This window comes from Cetorhinus maximus, chromosome 3, assembly GCF_964194155.1.
Source record: "Cetorhinus maximus chromosome 3, sCetMax3.hap1.1, whole genome shotgun sequence".
Lineage (NCBI taxonomy): Eukaryota > Metazoa > Chordata > Chondrichthyes > Lamniformes > Cetorhinidae > Cetorhinus > Cetorhinus maximus.
In genome coordinates this window covers 124135613-124155834 of record NC_135881.1, presented here as the reverse complement: position 1 = coordinate 124155834, position 20222 = coordinate 124135613, and the positions used below count along the sequence as shown (strand labels likewise).

Genomic DNA, 20222 nt, shown 5'->3' with positions numbered 1-20222 from the left:
GTCATTCTCTCCTTGTGCGGTGAAATCCTTATATTGTATACATTTATCAGCTGCATCAGTGTCCGAATTTGATAACCATCTTGCTCGCTACTGTACATCCAGTTTCACCATCATTTCTACTTCCATTACTTCATTTCTCATCCTCAAACGGAATATAAAATTCTATCATGTTATGATCACTGTTACCTAGAGGCTACTTTACTATGAGGTAATTAATTAATCATTACACATTACCAGGTCTAAAATAATCTGTTCCCTGTTTGGCTCTAGAACACATTGCTCTAAGAAATTATCTATAAACTCATCTGTCAGACTACCTTTACCAATGTAATTCACAGAATCTATACAAAGATTAAAACTGCCCACGATTACTGCAGTACCTTTCTTACAAGCCTCCTTTATTATTGTTGTACCTTGCTTACAAGAGCCTATATAAAACCAATTTAACTAAACAGCAGTGTACTAAGTATCTTGTACTTACAATGCACGTAAAAGGGAATTTTCCTGATCCATCTTTAGATGTCTATTTTTATGTTCTACAGCGTCAACCCGTCCCTTTAAGCCATTTCCCAGCTGATCATTTGTTGAATCCAGCATACTCTTCACTCTCTGTGAACCACAGTTGAGTCCCTGAAACCCCTCTGCATTCCAACCAGAAATCAGTGGGGCAGAATTACTCTTTATTCCTTCATAGTTGAGGATAGAAGCAGCCTTGCATTTTTCAGCAAACCCCTTTTCAATAACTTCTTGACCAACATCTAGAGCATCACTTTGTGCATTGACAAGAAAGGCTCCATCCTGAGCTGTATCTCTGTGACTGACCCGGATTATTTTGTCATTTATCAAACTGGCCAGAAATCTTCTTCCCTGAAGAAAGGAGAAAGGAAAGCCGTGCATTAGAACAATTAAAATGGGTTAACTATCCATTGCTGGATGTCCAGTAAATAAGGAACTCATGTGCAACACTTCATCAGAGGATAGGAAGATGAAGGAAAAGAAAATAACATATAGAAAAAATTTAACAAAATCTATTTCTGTGGCAGATATCCAGAGTTTGTTTCCTTTCCCTTGTGCCTTTCAACCCAATGCAGAGGGTTTTCACAATATCCACACCCAATTCTGATTGGCCCAGTTCTTTTGGTCATTAAAGGCAGTTTGTCTTTACTATGAAGTAATCTATATCCTTCTTCATTTATTCAACCCTGTAGCACTGTTAGACCAAATGTATGTCATGTCAGTGATATCATAGCTTCCCTGCTTGAGCAAGAACACCAACACCATACTTCCATTTTATCTCTAAGTCTTCTACCTTAAAGAAATGTAATTTCTAGGCACCAATTACTTCCTAGACAGATGGATTTGGTGATTTTAAATTTGTCATTCTCACCCTGTGTGGTCAAATCCTTAGATTGTATACATTTATCAGCTGCATCAGTGTCTGAATTTGACCATCATCTTGCTTTGTATCATACATCCAGGTTCACCATCACTTCTACATCATTACTTTATCTTTCTCTGCCCGTTAGCCCCTCCACTCTAGCTTCAATCCTCTCTCATTGCCATATTTATGCTCTCTGAATTGGTACTTATTGAATTCAGGTAAAGACCATCCCATCCCATCTATATAGTTTTCCCTGCCCTAGAATTTGTCCCAATGTCCTGAGGGAATCCGAAATCCTCCCTTCTACATCATTTTAATCAGCTGACCTGCTTAACCTGCCCAGCACAAATGACACCAGGAGTAATTAAGATAACTGGTCTCCAGATCTTGCTCTTTTATCTAGAATTACCTTCTCAAGCTCTCTGCTAGAACTTCACCTTACCTTGCTTATACGTAAACCATGATTTGTGGCTGGTTAATCTTCTTTTCAGTGCAGAAGTGACATCCAGTGGTCAAACAATAATACTGCTCACTATGCTTCTTTTATAGTTAAAAACACTTATTTTCTTAATGTGGGGTTTGACTTGCTCTTAAACTTATAAATCCATCACAAATTTGCTACAGACCATCTAAGCTAACTTAAAGCAGGGCCCTGCTGGCACAGCACAAGCATAATGAAAATCAGTAATGCAACACAAATTTATAAACTTTACTATTTAAACCCGCACTACTACTCCTTTCATCTTTCCCATTTTATTACTTGATGTATAAAACACTATGTAGCACCAACTGTCCTTTGGCAAAAAGTGGTGACAAACAGCCTTATAAGATGGGGGCAGGAGGCAAGTTCTGGAAAGTTATCAATGTGCTCATTACTTGTACTGAAATCAGACTGACAAGTCGAATTGAGAAAGAACATCATGGCATAAACAGATTTCTCAATGTTCTACAAAAATAGGCAGGCTCCAACTAATTAATGGTAATAAATGAAGTTCATTCACATTATTTTGCCTGTAACACTTTCCACCATCTTGAGATAAGTTTTGTTTATGCAGTTGTATCAAGTGTGTGCTTATAAGAACATAGGAGGAGTAGGGCATTTGGCCCTTCAAGCCTGCTCCACCATTCAATAAGATAATGGCTGATCTGGTTGCAGTCTCAACTCCACTTTCCTGTCTGCCCCCCACAACCTTTGACTCCCTTGCCTAACAAAAATCCGTCGAACTCTGAATTTATTCAAGGCAAAGGCCCAACCTCCACTACATTTTGGGGAAGAGAATTCCACACACCATAGACCCTTTGGGAGAAAAAGTTCCCCCTCATCTCTGTCTTAAAAGGGATACCTCTTGTTTTTAAACTATGTCCCTTAGTTTAAGGCTCCCCCGCAAAAGGAAACATTCTCCGAGTATCCGCCCTATCAGGTGCCCTCGGGATCTTTTATGTTTCAATAAAATCACCTCTCATTCTTCTAAACTCCAATGGGTAAAGGCCTAACCTGCATCCCAGGAATGAGTCCAGTGAACTTTCTCTGAACTGCTTCTATAGTAATTATATCTTTTTTAAATAAGGAAACCAAAACTGCACACCATGCTCCAGATATAGTCTCACAAAGGCTCTGGTCAGCTGTAGTAAAACTTCCATGCTTATATATTCCATTCCTCTTGTAATAAGCGCCAGCATTCCATTTGCCTTCCTAATCACTTTCTGTGCCTGCATACTAACTTTCTCCATTTAAATAGAATACTACTCTTCTATTCTTCCTGCAAAAGCAATGGTAAATAGTCACTGTTCCACAATCTTCTCCATCCAGGAGGCAGCTGAGCGTCACCATGAAATTTTCCAACTTTGGAAAAAATGAACTATGAAAAGGAAAATAGAAATTAGGAGACTGTCTCTCGCAACAAATATCCTCATATCTATATTAAAATTCATGTAGGGGTCTGGCACTCTTCTCAGAATATAAGCAAATACATTTTTTAAAGGAATTTGCAATATTAAAATGTTACAACTTCTCATCATGTCTACAGTTATCACTAACAGAATTTATTTTAAAACTGAGCCAAAATGAATAATTTCTGACATACCAACAGTTCAGCTCTTCCGCCAGATACAGCTGGACAGCTTCCCTAGGTTTCAGCACTACCCAATAAATTTCTAGGCACCTCTTATTGTTATTCCACTAAAGCAAAAAACTTACTTTGTTTAAAAATGTAATTTGTTTTCTCGTTCCCTACCATCCCAAATCCTGACCTACCCTCATTCATGCCTTCATTACCTCTAGACCAGGCTATTCCAAAGCATTCCTGGCTCAACTCCCACATTCTACCCTCTGTAAACTTGAGGTCACCCCTAAACTCTGCTACCCATGTCTTACCTCGCACAATGTCCCGTCCCCCTATCACCCGTGTTCGCTCACCTGCACTGGCTCCCAGTCAAGCAACATCTGAATTATAAAGTTCTCATTCTTGTTTTGAAATCCCTCCATAGCCTCACCCCTCCTACCTGTTATCTCCTAGGTGCCTAACCCTTCATGAGATCTGTGCCCCTCTAATTCTGGCCTCTTCTGCATGCCTGATTTTAAGTGCTCCACCATTGGTGGCTGTGCTTTCAATTGCATAGGTCCCAAGGCTAGGAATACCCTCCTCGTACCTCCCTGCCTCTCTACCTCCCTCTCCTCCTTTAAGAGGCTACTTAAAACCCACCTCTTTGACCAAGCTTTTGTGGCTCAGTGTCATACTATGCATTGTAATGCTCCTGTGAAACAGGACATTTTATTACATCAAAGGCACTATAAGTTGTTGGTATTACAAGTTCACCCACTCACCGCTCCACCGATTCCTTTCCATCCAATGTACCCATCCGCCTGCCTACTCCTGTAGTAGCTCACTTCTCCATGTAGTCCATCATGTCCTACAGCATGCTATCGAGTAGCCTAACCCAGTCACTGCAATGCCTCTTGCTTTGATTACAATTATCCATATGTCAAAATATATGACATGTTTATTTTGATACATCAAAATATGCTAACCAAAACGTAGTTTTTCCAAAATCAAATTCCGTGCAAAAGGCTGAATATCCAAACCAATTTTTAAAAGTATATTCTTGCGAAGGAACGTGGTTATGGTGTGACAGGTGTACGGTCAAGTTTTCATTATGCTGTGATGCATAATTGTATTATGTATTGTGTAATGTGATTGTACTCTGTATTTGCTTAAAGTTTAGTTACAAACTACAAGAATACAGTAAATGCAAATGCATGAACAAACGCTAGTGTACTATGCTTTTTCATTAACAATAGGTTGGCTTTCTATTTGTCAGAAAATACGAGTAATCCTTTTGGGCTGTCAAAAATTGGTGGAATTTATTAAATAAGAATTTTTCTCAAAAAGAGAAACATGAAGAAAAAAAACAATCATCACTGACAAAACCATAAAACCAGTCTAAGACTAGCAGGGGGAAAAGATTCCTTCCCATACAAAGGTATTGATTAAACTAAAGTCTATTGCTGGAACTTGATAATGAGATTGTAAACATGTTTATAGGAACCGAGGGCCAGGTGTATGATTCATCTCGGTCTCCTCCTGAGGTCCCCAGCATCACAGATGCCAGTCTCCAGCTAATTTGATTCACTCCTCATATCATCAAAAAAAATCTGCAGGCACTGGATATTGCAAAGGCTATGGGCTCTGACAATATTCTGGCAATTGTACCGAAGACTTGTGCTCCAGAACTAGCCATGCCCCTAGTCAAACTGTTCCAGTACAGCTACAACATTGGCATCTACCCAGCAATGTGGAAAATTGCCAGTATGTTCTGTCCACAAAAAGCAAGACAAATCCAACCCGGCCAATTACCACCCCATCAGTCTACTTGCAATCATCAGCAAAGTGATAAAAGGTGTCATCGACAGTGCTATCAAGTGGCACTTACATATGTTATGACACAGCAGTTTATAAAGGCAGAGTTGTTTAAATCCCAGAAGGAAACTTGAACAACTGTCATAACCTGTATCTTCAACTGCTATTTTTGAGATGCAGCTCTGAATTCAGAAATGAAGCCACCAAGCCTCAAGGTTTTCTATATAAATTAAACATCTATTAATTTAACAAGAAATTAAACACATACACGTCTACAAATTACTACCGTAATAACTCTTAAACAAATCCCCAAACGAATCACTCCCAGGTAAATCTTCACCAAGGCAACAACAACATAGACTTTAAAAAGACATCAGGCAAAGCACATTTTATCTTACGAATTGAAAATGAGGTTGCTTTCAATTTGTTTCCTTTGCAGGCAGTTGTAGGGCTTACAGGCTGCTTAGTTCTTACATGCCTCTGACCTCACACACAAAACTCCTGTCGAGTTACACCTCGTTTTCCATTTGAATGTAAATTCTCAAAGTATCACTAAGTCTTTGAACTCCTCCTCTTCTAACAATAAAACCCCCTTCATAGCACCAATTTTATTAGTAATATATTGCTTGGTGTCTCCTAACTAGGTGCAAGATTTTACTCCCTTCTTCTGAATGATTTATTCAACAAATACAAATGCACTCTTTACCTTATCACTCAGCTTCTGACCTCATTACAGCTTTGGTCCAAGCATGGACAAAAGAGATGAACTCCAGAGATGAGGTGAGAGTGATTCCCCTTGATATCAAGGTAGTATTTGAGTGTGTGGCATCAAGGAGACCTAGCAAAACTGGAGGCAATGGGAATAAGGGGGAAAACCCTCCCACTGGTTGTAATCATATCTAACACAAGGAAGATGGTGTGGTTGTTGGAGGCCAATCATCTCAGTCCCAGAACATCACTGCAGGAGTTCCGCAGGGTAGTGCCCCAGGCCCAAACATCTTCAGCTGCTTCATCAGTGACCTTCCCTCCATCATAAGATCAGAAGTGGGGAAGTTCGCTGATGATTGCACAATGTTCAGCATCATTCGCGACTGCTCAGATACTGAAGCAGTCTGTACCCATATGCAGCAAGACCTGGACAACATTGAGGCTTGGGCTGTTAAGCGGCAAGTAACATTTGCATCACACAAGTGCCAGGCAATGACCATCTCCAACAAGACAAAGTCCAAACATCTCCCCTTGATATTCAGTGGCATTACCATCGCTGAATCCCCTACTATCAATATCCTGGGGTTACCACTGGCCAGAAACTGAACTGGACCAACCATATAAATACTGTGGCTACAAGAGCAGGTCAGAGGTTGGGAATTCTGTGGCGAGAAACTCACCTCCTGACTCCAAAAAACCTGTCCCATCATCTACAAAGCAAAAGTCAGGAATGCCCATATAAATACTGTGGCTACAAGAGCAGGTCAGAGATTGGGAATTCTGTGGCAAGTAACTCATCTCCTGACTCCACAAAACCTGTCCCATCATCTACAAAGCAAAAGTCAGGAGTGCAACGGAATATTCTCCACTCGCCTGGATGAGCACAGCTCCAACAGTCAAGAAGCTCACCACCATCCAGGACAAAGTAGCCCATTTGATTGGCACCCCATCCACAAACATTCACTCCCTCCACCACTGACGCACAGTGGCAACAGTTCACTCCATCGACAAAATGCACTGCCGCAACTCACCAAAGCTCCTTAGAGAGCATCTTCCAAACTCACAACCACTATGATCTAGAAGGACAAGGTCAACAGATGCATGGGAACTTCAAGTTCCCCACCAAGCCACACACCATCCTGATTTGGAATTATATTGCCGTTCCTTCACTGAAGCTGAGTCAAAATCCTAGAACTCCCACCCTAACAGCACTGTGGGTGTACCAACACCACTTGGACTGCAGCGGTTCAAGAAGGCAGCTCACCACCACCTTCGCAAGGGCAACTGGGGATGGGCAATAAATGCTGGCCAAGCCAGAGATGCCCACATCCCATGAAAGAAAGAAAAACAAGAGTAGGCATTGGAGCCCCTCAAGATTGTTCAACCCTTCAATGAGATCCTAACTAATTAAAATCCTAACTCCACTTACCTGCCTAAAATCTATTTATCTCTGATTTAAACTTATCAATTGAGTTAGCATCTACTGCTTTTTGTGGGAGAGAATTCCACACTTCTCCCACCCTTTACATGAAGATCTATTTCCTAACTTCTCCTGAAAGACATGACTCTGATTTCAAAGATCTAACCCCTCGTCCTAGGCTTTACCACCAGCAAAAAAAGTCTCTCCTTATCTTCCCTATCAATTATTTTTAAAAGCAAAAACCTCAAATGAAATCACCTCTTAAAATTTATTTCCATGGAATAAAAGTCTAAAGTATGTAATTTCTCCTCAATTTAAACTTGAAGCCTTGGTAATATTCTGATAAATCTGTCCTTTCAAAGCTAATGTACCTCTTCTATGGTGCAGTGCCCACAATTGTACATAACCCTCCAGATGGGGTCTAACAAGACTTTGTAGAGCTGTAGCAAAACTTCCTCTGCTTTACAATTTAGCCTTCCAGATAACAGCTATCATTCCATTAGTCTTTTATACCTCACATTTAGTGACAATTTAGTGATATGTGCATGGATCCCTGAATCACTTTGGACCTCCATTTAGCCTAGCTTTTCACCATTTAAAAAGTTATTTTATCCTTTTTCACTCCAAAATAGATGACCTCACTCTTGCCTGCATTAAAATCCAACTGTCACAGTTTCACCTACTCAATTAATCAATGCTTCTTCGTAATTTTATACTCTCATCTGCACTACATACAACACACCAATCTTTGTGTCATTGGTAAACTTGCATATGGGGGTCCAGGAGCAAAGGGGCTTGGGGATATATGTGCATAAATTATTGAAGGTGGCAGGGTAGGTTGAGAACTCGGTTAAAAAAGCATACAGCATTCTGGGCTTTATAAATAGGAGCACAGAGTACAAAAGCCAGGAAGTTATGATAAACATGCATAAAACATTGGTTTGGGCTCATCTGGAGTACTGCATCCAGCTCTGAGCACCACAATTAGAAAAACTGTGCAGGCAATAAAGAGGAGACAGAAAAGATTTACAAGAATAGTTCTCGGGATGAGGAACTTCAATTACGTGGATGGATTGCAGGAGTCGGGGCTGCTCTCCTTGGAGAAGGTTGAGAAGAGATTTGGTAGAGATATTCAAAAGCATGAGGGCTCTGGACAGAGCAGATAGGGAGAAGTTGTTCCCATTGGTGGAAGGATTGAGAACCAGAGGACATTGATTTAAAGTGATTTGCAAAAGGAGCAATGGCGACACGAGGAAAAAGTTTTTTAATGCAGCAAGTGGTTAGGATCTGGGATACACTGTCTGAGAGTGTGGCGGAGGCAGATTCAATCGCAATTTTCAAAAGAGAACTGATGAGCTGGAAGTAAGCAGCCTGGAAGATCCACCACAGCGCTTACCCATACCCTCCACCAGCATCTGAAGAGAAAGGATTTTCAGGGCTACAGGTAAAAGGCAAGGAAATGGCACAAGGGGAACTGATCTTGCAGAGAGCCACCAGAGGCACGAGTTGCATGGTCTCCTTCTTTATCCATTCTATGATATGGTTCTTATTGTGTTACTTTAAGTCATTAATGCAGTGAATAGTTGAGGTCCTAGCACAGATCCTTGTGGGACACCATTAATCACTTCCTTCTAACTCTGTGCCTATATCCCAACTCACTAAGCAGAATCATCCCAGATTTGCACAAAGTGCAGTAGCTGGTGCGAAAAAAGTAGTTTTACCCACCGGCCGCAATGGCAGATTTTCACATCGTATCACCCCATTCCCGGCCTCATTAATAATGCATTCACAGGAAATGCATCTGATCACTGGTGGGCGGGCTCGGATTAGCCAGCCACGCTGTGACCTCAGCGCTCCCTCGCTCCGGGTGCCATATTTAAAGCGCATGCTTACTTCCTGTCTTCAAATTGCTTCAGGCAACAGATGGCCCCCGAAAGCAAACAAGGTGCAGCCCCCAAATTTAGTGACGCCTCTCTGGAATGCCTTTTGGATGCAGTGGAAGGCTGCTACGAGGTCCCCTACCCTCGTTGTGGCTGCAGGAGGTCCACCAGAGTCACCAATCCGGCCTGCAAGGCGGTGGCAGTGGCAGTCAGCACCACCAGAGCACAGAGGTGGTCAGCTATCCAGCGCAGGATGAAGATGAATGCTCTTATCTGTTCCGCCAGGATAAGTCAACCACCCCATCACTCTCAACTCTCACACTCACAAACCCATCACACATCCACAGGGATCTCACACCTCAAGGGACATCACTAACTCTCTCACACACCCTCACATCTCCATCAGGTTCATATCATCTGGAGCAAACGTCCTCATCCCATCCATGGCTCCGCTCACTACACAAACATTCCATCCAGTGCCATGCATCATGCTCACAATCTCTCCATGTGTTTTCATGTGGAAGAAAATGGCTCACAACAGTAGGGAGAGATCCCAGACCGGGATGGAGTGGCCCACATTAGGCCCCTCATTCACTCTGAGGAGTGTGTCATTGCGCTGACTGGTGAGGATGTGGACTGTGCCTGTGGCAACGGTGAGGTCCACAGGAAACACCCACGAGGATCCTGCACCACATCATCCCTCTCAACACAACTGTGAGCGCTCTGTCTCCTGCTTGTGGCTCTGCTGCACTAATTATCTCTACTTGGCTCCCAAGGAGCTCTGCCAAGCAACCGACGCCTTCAGTTAGCCAATCCCTCAGCTCCTTCCAGGTCCTCACCTCCAGCCAAGAAGGGACAACTTCCACTGAAGAGCTGGAAAAGCAGCCTGGAAGATCCACCACAGCGCTAATCAAGATTCTATCCAGCTCTGCCTTAAAAATATTCAAAGACATTGCTTCCACCATCTTTTGAGGAAGAGAGTTCCAAAGACTCACTACCCTCAGAAAAAAATTCTCATCTGTCTTAAATAAGCGACCCCTTATTTTTAAAACACTGATTGCTGGATTCTCCACAAGAGGAAACATCCTCACCACATCCACCCTGTCAAGACCCCTCAAGATCTTAAAGGCTTCAATTAAGTCGCCTCTTACTCTTCTAAATTCCAGTGGACACAAGCCTAAGCTATCCAGCCTTTTCTCATAAGACTACCCACCTATTCCAGGTATTAGTCTAGTAAACCTTCTCTGTACTGCTTCTAACGCATTTACAGTTTCCTTTAAATAAGGAGACCGTACTGTACACAATACTCCAGATGTGGTCTCACCAACGCCCTGTACAGCTCAAGCATAACCTCCCTACTTTTGTAATCAATTCCCCTCACAATAAATGATATTCTATCAGCTTTCCTAATTACCTGCTGTACCTGCATACTAACATTTCGTGATTCATGCAATAAGACGCCCAGATCTCTCAATCTGAGCTCTGCAGTCTCTCACCATTTAGATAATAAGCTTCCTTTTCATTCTTCCTGCCAAAATGAACAATTTCACATTTGCCCACATTATATTCCATTTGCCAGGTTTTTGCCCACTCACTTAACCTATGTCACACTGTAGCCTCATTACATCCTCTTCACAATTTAGTTTCCTATCTGCCTTTGTGTTGTCAGCAAATTTAGCAATCATTCCTTCAGTCCCTTCATCTAAGTCATTTATAGAAATTGTAAAAAGTTGAGGCCCCAACACTGATCCCTGTGATCCACTTGTCACCTCCTGCCAACCACAAAAAGACCCATTTGTGCCAACTCTCTGCTTCCTATTAGCTAGCCAATCTTCTATCCATGCCAAAATGTTACCCCCTACACCATGAGCTTTTATTTTTTGACGTGGCACTTTATCAAATCCACAGCACATGACTTCTTCAAAGAACTCCCAAAAAATTGGTTAAACATGACTTCCCTATCACAAAACCATGTTGACTCTACCTGGTTGCCTTGAATTTTTCAAAGTGCCCTGCTATAACATCTTTAATAATAGCTTCTAACATTTTCTCTAAGACAGATGTTAGGCTAACTGGCCTATAGTTTCCTGCTTTCTATCTACCTCCTTTTTTGAATAAAGCAGTTATATTTGCTATTTTCCAAACGGATGGAACCTCCTTTGAATCTAGGGAATTTTGGAAAATTAAAACCAGTGCATCAACCATCTCATTAGCCACTTCTTTCAAGACCTTAGGGTAAAATCCATCTGGACCTGGGGATTTGTCAGACTGCAGCCCAAACAATTTGCTCAATACCACTTCCCTGATGATTGTAATTTTCCAAGTTCCTCCCTCACTTCCATTTCCTGATTTACAACTATTTCCGGGATATTACTTGTGTCCTCAATAGTGAAGACCTTAGCAAAACACCTGTTTAATTCTTCTGCCATCTCCCTATTTTTCATTATCAATTCCCCAGAACCATTTTCTATAGGACCAATGGTCACTTTGTTGACTCTTTTTCTCATTTAAATGTCTACAGAAACTCTTACTATCCATCTTTATATTATTAGCTAGCTATCTCTCCCTTCTTATTAATCTTGTCATTCTTTGCTGTTCTTTATATTCTTCCCAATCTTCTGACCTGCCCCCATTTGCATAATTGTATGCTTTTTCTTTAAGTTTGATACTATCTTTAATTTTTTAGTTAACCACGGATGTTTAACCTTCTCCTTGGAATTTTTCTCTCTCGTTGAAATGCCTATATTCTGTGTATTCTGAAATAGCCCTTTATATGTCTGCCACTGAATCTCTATTGACCTACCCCTTAACCTCATTTGCCAGTTCACTTTGGCTAGCTTCACTTTCATGCCCTCATAATTGCCCTTTGTTAAGTTTAAAATGCTAGTTTCTGATGCACTCATTTCTCCCCCAAAATGAATGTAAAATTCATTCATATTATGATTGCTGGTACCCAGGGATGCCTTCACTATGAGGCTGTCAATTAATCCCATCTCGTTGCTCAATACCAGGTCTAGTATAGACTGCTTTCTGGTTGGCTCCAGAACGTGCTGTTCCAAGTATCTACCCCGAAAACATTTTCTGAACTCATCTACACTACCTTTGCCCACCTGATTTTTCCAGTCCATATGTAGATTAAAATCCCCCATGATTATTGCTATACCTTTCTGGCAAGCTCCCATTATCTCTTTTTTTATATTCTGTCCTACCGTGTAGTTACAATTAGGGGGCCTGTACACCAATCCCACAAGCGACTTCTTGTCTTTTATCATTTCTCATCTCATCCTAAACTGCTTCTACATCCTGGTCTTCTCTCTCTAGTGTGCTAATACCATCATTAATTAACAGAGCCATCCCGCCAACTATTCCTACCTCCCTGTCATAGAACCATAGAAAAGTTACAGCACAGGAGGAGGCCATTTGGCCCATCTTGTCCATGCCAGCCCGAGGACACCCAGGTGCCCTTTCTAATCCCACCTTCCTGCACCCGGCCCATAGCCCTGCAGCTTACAGCACTTTAGGTGCAGATCCAGGTACTTTTTAAATGAGTTTAAAGTTTCTGCCTCTACCACCAATTTGGGCAGCGAATTCCAGACACCCACTACCCTCTGCGTAAAAAAGTTCTTCCTCATGTCCCCCCTACACCTTCTGCCACTTATCTTGAATCTATGTCCCCTGGTTCTAGAATTCTCCATCAAGGGAAACAATTTTATCCTGTCCACGCTATCCCCCTCATAATTTTGTCCTTCCTAAATGTCATGTACTCTTCAATATTCAGGTTCCAATCTATGTCATCCTTTAACCATGTCTCTATAATGGCTATCAAATCGTACTTATTTGTTTCTAGTGGTGCTATCAGTTCATCTGTTTTATTTCAAATGCTACCTGCATTTAGATACAGCCTTTAGTTTTGTCCTTTTATTATCTTTGTAGCCTCTAGCCTTACCTGATTTACTTTCAGAATTGTACTCTCTGTCCCTTCCTGTCACAGTCAGTTTATCATTTCCATATTAATACCCGTCACTCTTGCCTTGTCTCTATTCTTTGGTTTACCACATCTTCCAAACTTTGATCCCCTGCCCCTACTATTCACTTTAAAACCCACTACTTCCCTAGTTAGGCAGCTTGCGAGGACACCAGCCCCAGCTGATTTCAGGTATAGACTGTCCCAACAGTACGGATCCCACTTTTCCCAACACTGGTTCCAATGCCCCAAAAACCAGAACCCATTTCTCCCACACCAGTCTTTGAGCCATGCATTCATTTCTGTAATTTTATTTGTCCTATGCCTATTTGCACATGGCTTAGGTAATAATCCAGAAAGTACCACCTTTGAGGTTCTGCTTCTTAATTTAGCACCTAGCTCGTCATATGGACTATGCAGAGCCTCCTTCCTCGTCCTGCCTAGGTTGTTGGTACCTACATGGACCACAACCACTGGATCCTCCCCCTTCCATTGCAAGTTCCTCTCCAGCCCTGAGCAGATGTCCTGAACCCTAGAACCGGGTAGGCAACAAAGCTGTATGGACTCTCGCTCTTTGCTAGAGAGAACTGTGTCAATCTCCCTTACTACATTGTCCCCTACTACCACTACATTCCTTTTTGCTCCCCCCACTTGGATGGTTTCCTGTGCCACGGTGCCATAGTCAAGTTTGCTCATCCACCCTGTAGTCCCCACTCTCATCTAAACAAGCTGACAGAACCTCAACAAAAACAGAATTACCTGGAAAAACTCAGCAGGTCTGGCAGCATCGGCGGAGAAGAAATCAGTTAACGTTTCGAGCCTTCATGGCCCTTCGGCAGAACTGAAGCATAGTTAGGAGAAGGACCTCAAACCTGTTGGACAATTGCAGAGGCTCATACTCCTGCCCTCTGGGTCCCCTTACCTGCCTCACTCGGAGTCACACCCTCTAGTCCCTGGCCACTGACCAAATCAGAAGACCCTTTCCAAAGTGGTGTGACTGCCTCATGATATAAAGCATCCAGGTAACTTTCTCCCTCCCCGATGTGTCGCAGAGTCTGCAGCTCAGCCTCCAGCTCAATGACTCTGAGCAGAAGTTCCTCAAGCCACAAACACTGCAGACATGTTTGCCCTGGATCACAATATTATCCAGGAGCTCCCACATGCTGCAGCCTTGACACATCACCTGTCCTGCAATCCTTAATGTGTTTTAAATAATTACTGAATTATATTAATCACTTATTTAATGCTGCTTTCTTATATATTTACCACCAAATTATGTACTATTTTAAAGCTAAGGGATAGACTAGAACTTACACACTTACCAGATACTCACCAGACAGCTGGCTCCTTTCCCTGCAGTAGAGCAAGAACCAATTTCTATGGGGTGAGAAAGATAGAGGGAATAAACTCCATCTCCCCCTAACTCCCCTCTCACCAAACTCCAGGGGCATAACTTTTGCCTCATCAGGTGGGCGCAGGCCAACCCGAACGAGCATAAAATGACGTGCAATGACGTCAGGCAAGCGTACCGACATCATCGCACACTCACGTGATATTTCGGTCAGCGGGCACGCACAGGAGTCAGCAGCTGACAATTAAGCGGCCCATTAAGGCCCTTAATCAATTAATTGATTTGAATTTTTCACCCCACGTCCAACCATTCGGTTGGGGGATGGGCAAGGTAGCCAAGCAGCATTTGCATTTTTGGCAAAACCTCATCCACGGACGGGACGAGGTTTCGACCAGTGATTTTAAAAAATAAAAAAACTTTTAATACTCTTATTTAACATGTCCCTGCTCATGTGACAGATTCACATGTTTTCATTATTTTAAATATCTTTATTTTTGTTAAAAAATCTTCAGCTCCCTGAGGCAGCTCTGTGCCTCAGGGAGCTTTTCCTGTGCGCACTCGTGCACATGCACGAACATCCGTGCCCACCCTCCTCCCATGCCCCCCAACCCAGCAGCGCTGCTGTGCTCGTTTCACACTGGATGGCCGCTAATTGGCTAGTCAGCGTGAAATCGCAGTCACAGGCAGTCAACTTCTCGACCACTCCCGGGCCTGCCTGTCACACCCGCCCAACGAAGGCAAAATTCTGTCCCAAGTCTTCACTCTGTTAGTCAAGGCTGCACTAAAGAATCCTGAATTTATAATAAACTGAAAGGGGGCTACAGTAACCAGGTTCAGCCAGTTAGCTAATTAACTACTCTGCTCCTACAGCTGAGAGTGAGCTTACCTTGTCTGAACGGCAAGAAAGAACGAACTTAGCCTGCTACACAGTTCTTTACATTTACTGCTAATTACAAACTAGATTAGATTTTAAGAGCAAAATTTAAGAACAAAATTAACACTTAAAACTCCCCTCTCACCAAACTCCAAGTCTTTTTCTGGTTGACGAAGTGTAACGAGTGGTGTGCCACAGGGACCAGTGCTAGGGCCTCAACATTTTAATGATTTATATAAATGACTTGGATGAAGAGACCAAAGGTATGGTTGCTAAATTTGCTGATGACACAAAGGTAGGTAGGAAAGTAAGTTGTGAACAGGTCATAAGGAGGGTACAAAGGGATATAGATAGGTTAAGTGAGTGGGCAAAGATCTGGCAAATGAAGTATAATGTGGGAAAAGGTGAAATTTTCCATTTTGGCCAGAAAAATAAAAAAGGAGCATACTATCTAAATGGTGATAGATTTCAGAGCTTTGAGGCGCAGAGGGATCTAGATGTCCTCGTGCATGTATCGCAAAAGGTTAGTATACAGGTACAGCAAGTAATCAGGAAAGCTAACAATGCTATCATTCATTGCAAAGGGAATTGAATACAAAAGGAGGGAGGTTATGCTTCAGTTATTTAGGGCATTGCTGAGACCACATCTGGAGTACTGTGTACAATATTGGTCTTCTTATTTAAGGAAGGATGTGAATGAGTTGGAAGCAGTTCAGAGAAGGTTTAGTGGTCTAATACCTGGAACGGGTAGGTTGTCTTATGAGAAAAGGTTGGACAGGCTAGGCTTGTATCCGCTGGATTTGTAGGAGTAAGAGGTAACTTGATTGAAACTTAAACGGTCCAGAGGGGTCTTGACAGGGTGTATGTGAAGAGGATGTTTCGGCTTGTGGGAGAGTTAAAAATAAGCGTCGCCATTTAAGACAGAGGTGAGGGGAAACTTTTTCTCTCTTCCTTAAAAGACTTTGGTAGCAGAGTTTTTGAATATTTTTAAGGCAGAGGTGGATAGATTCTTGATAAACAAAGGGGTGAAAGGTTATGGGGGTAGGTGGGAATGTACATTTGAGGTTACAATCAGATCAGCCATGATCTTATTAAATAGCGGAGCAGCTCGAGGGACCGAGTGGCCTACGCCTGCTCCTAATTTGTATGCATGTTTGTATGTACCTGATCAAATGGAGTTACATCTTGGTTAGTTGGAATCTGAAGACCCCAAAGTCTGAACCTGCTGGCCAATCCAGGATACTGCAAGTCTTCTGGAAGTTCAACAATACATGACTTTTTGAGAGTCTCAGAATTTCCATAATCGACATAAGTCATCAGACACTGAAAGATAAAAAAATTTGGCATCTTTTCAAAATGAAATTATACACAAACACTTAAAAATCAGTTTAGTCAGATTCTTTAAAGGTTAGTTTGAATTAGCTGATACTGTACAGCTGAATATGCCACATCAAATTGCCATGTGCCATGAATCTATTCTCATACTCCACATGCTAATCCTGCACAATATCAACTAACTTAGGAAATGGTAGGCCAAGGCCTGGGGAAGAAACCACCAAGAAGAGTAAGGAAATCGGAGAAAGTGAGGAAACACTTTTTTTCCTACGTTTTAAAACAAAAAATCTTGAAAAAAAGTGCTCCAAGTTATGTTCACATCATCCCAACATCACGTAAAAGGCTGCACTACTTGCACAATTTGATGTTCTATTTTTGAAGGTTTAATTTCAGTCTGCTTCATTAAAATAGGCATTCCAAAGCCAGATTTTAGATACAGGGGTCAATTTTCACTCCATTTGCCTGGTGATAATGGCCTTGAGGTGGAATCGGTAGCCTTTTAGCTCTACTCATACCAGTAACATAGCTGGCACCATTTGAAAAAAGACCTGCTTCTGGGTTTCCAAAGTGCCTGGCTAGTTAAAACATAACTAGGATACTGACTGCCACCTTATGTAAGGACTGGTCCCAGCCTGCACATTGCAAACTTCAACCAGTTCCATGGGCAATGGGAAAAGAGGCGCCCAGCGATGATTAAGTCTTGAATTGTTTTTGTAGGTCTTGAAGGAGCAGAAGTACACCCAGGGATGCACAAAAATAATCTGGGTCACTGCTGCCCAAGAACCTAAGAGAGAATTTTCTGTTCCTGTTGGTGGCAAGCGTGAGCGAACAATATGGCGAGAAGGCCAAAAACGGGTTTTATGCCATTATGAAACCAGTTTGCAATCGTCCGTTCCACCGATCAATGGTGGGCCATGATTCCCACCACTGTACGTTGGGAACCTAATTTCAATACTTCAGTATCTCGTTGTAAGCCCTGCTCGCTGGGATCATTCCCCCCACCGATGCTGAACTGGCATGACTGCATGTTGACATGTTTTGCAACTGTACATAAGTGACAAGCACTTGGCAAGCAGCATTTTGCTGGAGACTCGGAGATATGTTTGCCTACTTTGCTTCAGGTAGCACTCATGGTCATCAGCGCCATGCTTCACAGGCAGTACCACATCACTTTTAGAGGGGCTCACTGGCAGGTCTCTACCTACCAGACCAGCAGTAAGGCGGAGGTGGCTTTTCAATGGCTGCAAGGAAGGGGGAGAAGTGGCTTCAGGCAAGGGAAGAGACTTCAGGGCGAGGGCTGTACTTGGGGAGGGGGGTATCCCAGTGTGTATGTGGGGGCACATGTTGATCTGTGCAAGTGGCCTCAAGATGGTGAGGGCTGAGGAGGCAGTCTTGAGACGAAATGAGGCCAGATGGGAATGTGGGAGTATGTGAGTGAGAATGGGTAGTGATGTCCCTTGAGCTAGCAGTGAGTGAGATGCCAGTGAATGTGTAATGGCCTTGAGTGAGAGTTTAGAGTACTGAGATGGTTGCCTTACCCTGGCGCACAGATGAGATCATTCAGCCTCTTTCTGCACAGGATGGCCAACCTCTTCTGTGCATCTTTGGCACTGACCACCACTGCCACTGCCTTCCAAGCGGGAGTGGAGAGAGATTGCTGGACCTCCTGCAGCCAGAACATAGGTAGGACATCATGGTGGGCCTCAAAAACTTTCCAGTGATGGGTCACTGGACTCTTCTTGATTTTCATGGCCATGTATTCACTGGAGCAGTCCTGGCTGCAAGCATTAAGAACTGTGTATGTGGCTAATTTAGATATGGCACCCAGAGTGAGGAAACAGTGAGCTAATGGCATGACGGGCAATTCAGAGGGAAATGGCACATTTCCTGTGGCTGCATAATTAATGGGTCGGGAAGCAGGCGTTATGGCGCAAAAACCTGCCATTGTGTCCAGTGGATAAAACGTTGTTTCTCACGCCCGCTAGCACACATTGTGCAACTCTGGGATGATTCCGCCCTAAGTCTTTACAATCACAACCCTCTGTTGGGGTGTGGGGGTGGGGGGCGTGGTAAAGGACTCTCCTAATTATTTCTTTTAGTGATGATCTTCAATTTATGGTACCTAGATACCAGTCAGCAGATATAGTCATTTCATTTTTATCAAACCCTTCATAGTTCACCACCCTGACTTGGTGTACCTACACATGGACTGCAGTGGTTCAAGAAGGCAGCTCACCACCACCTTCCCAAGGGCAATTAGGGATGGGCACTTAATGCTGGCCCAACCACATCTCAAGAATGAATAATTAAAAAAAAGTTTTAAGCACCTGATCAGATCTGCTCTTAATTTCTGCTGTAATGAAATGTGGCCCAATTTCTCTAGACTCTCATCATAACCAATATCTCATTCCCAGTATCATCTTACTGAATTTGTTCTGTATTTCAGTTAAAGTGGATGCAATGCTATAGAACGAATGGAAATCTAACCGGACAGATTCAAACACAGAGTTGTGGAGAAGATGCACAAAGACCCAGAAGGGGACAACACAGTCATGGATTTGAAAGGAAAGGTGATTGAAGATATGATGGTGGCTTACAAGGCTCGGGGGTGGGGGGGGTGGGGGGGGGGGGGGGGGGGGGGGGGGGGTGTTATTTGAGGGAGTATGATGACAGCAGTTTTGTTTAGGAGAGCAGTACTGAAGGAGAATGAACTGGTAACATTAGCTAACATTGGAACCAATATAAGAAGGTGGCAATCAATGTTTTTGAAGGGAGCCTGGAGATAATTTTGGCTTTATGATGATTGCCAGCTGAGGTTATCACTGGACAAACCTGACCCCAGGGTGGAACTCAGCTTGATAGATCCTAACTTATATTTGTTTAGATACATGGAGCGGAGCTACTGAACAGACACCGGAGCCAGCTAATGAACTTTTAACAAAAGCCTAATCTTTTCTTGTTTAATAAATGTTTTAACTACATTACAATACTTCTTCACCCACAACTATACCTTTACAGATATATACAGATTTGTAAGGATAACACAAGCTACAAAAGCTATCTTATACTTTATGTTCACAGTAAGTACAATCCATGTAAGCTAATTAGCAACCTGTGGTCAGACACACCACATTCTGAAACCAAGCGACAGATGTCACCCCAGACAGATGCTATGGATCTCTCCTCAACTCCCCCCACAGATGGTTGTTACACCGTGAGCCAACCAGTCTCACTGCACTCTGTCTTTCACACGAGGGTTTCCAATCTTAACGCTCAAAGAACCCACCTTGGAATCTTCTCCCAAACCGATGCTTTCTCTCAGATGCCTTCCGCAAGAGTTCACCTCCAGGGTTTCGATCTCTCCTTCCGAACTGCCTCTGCCCTAGGTCACCACATGCATTCAAGCTTTCTTCCATGCACACTCTCTCACCGACTCAGCTGTCAACAGTACA

General features: G+C 42.8%; 1 protein-coding gene across 3 annotated transcripts in view; it reads right to left on the bottom strand.

Annotated features, from left to right (window-relative positions):
• Positions 1–20222, bottom strand: part of stk31 (serine/threonine kinase 31) — a 130384-nt gene that overhangs the window by 95655 nt on the left and 14507 nt on the right. For all 3 annotated transcript variants that reach the window (XM_078538899.1, XM_078538900.1, XM_078538901.1), the window contains exons 6-7: positions 16600–16758; positions 482–867 (exon numbers count right to left, since the gene is read on the bottom strand). In XM_078538899.1, coding sequence (XP_078395025.1) covers positions 482–867; positions 16600–16758 — 545 coding nt within the window. The remainder of the gene's footprint in view (positions 1–481; positions 868–16599; positions 16759–20222) is intronic.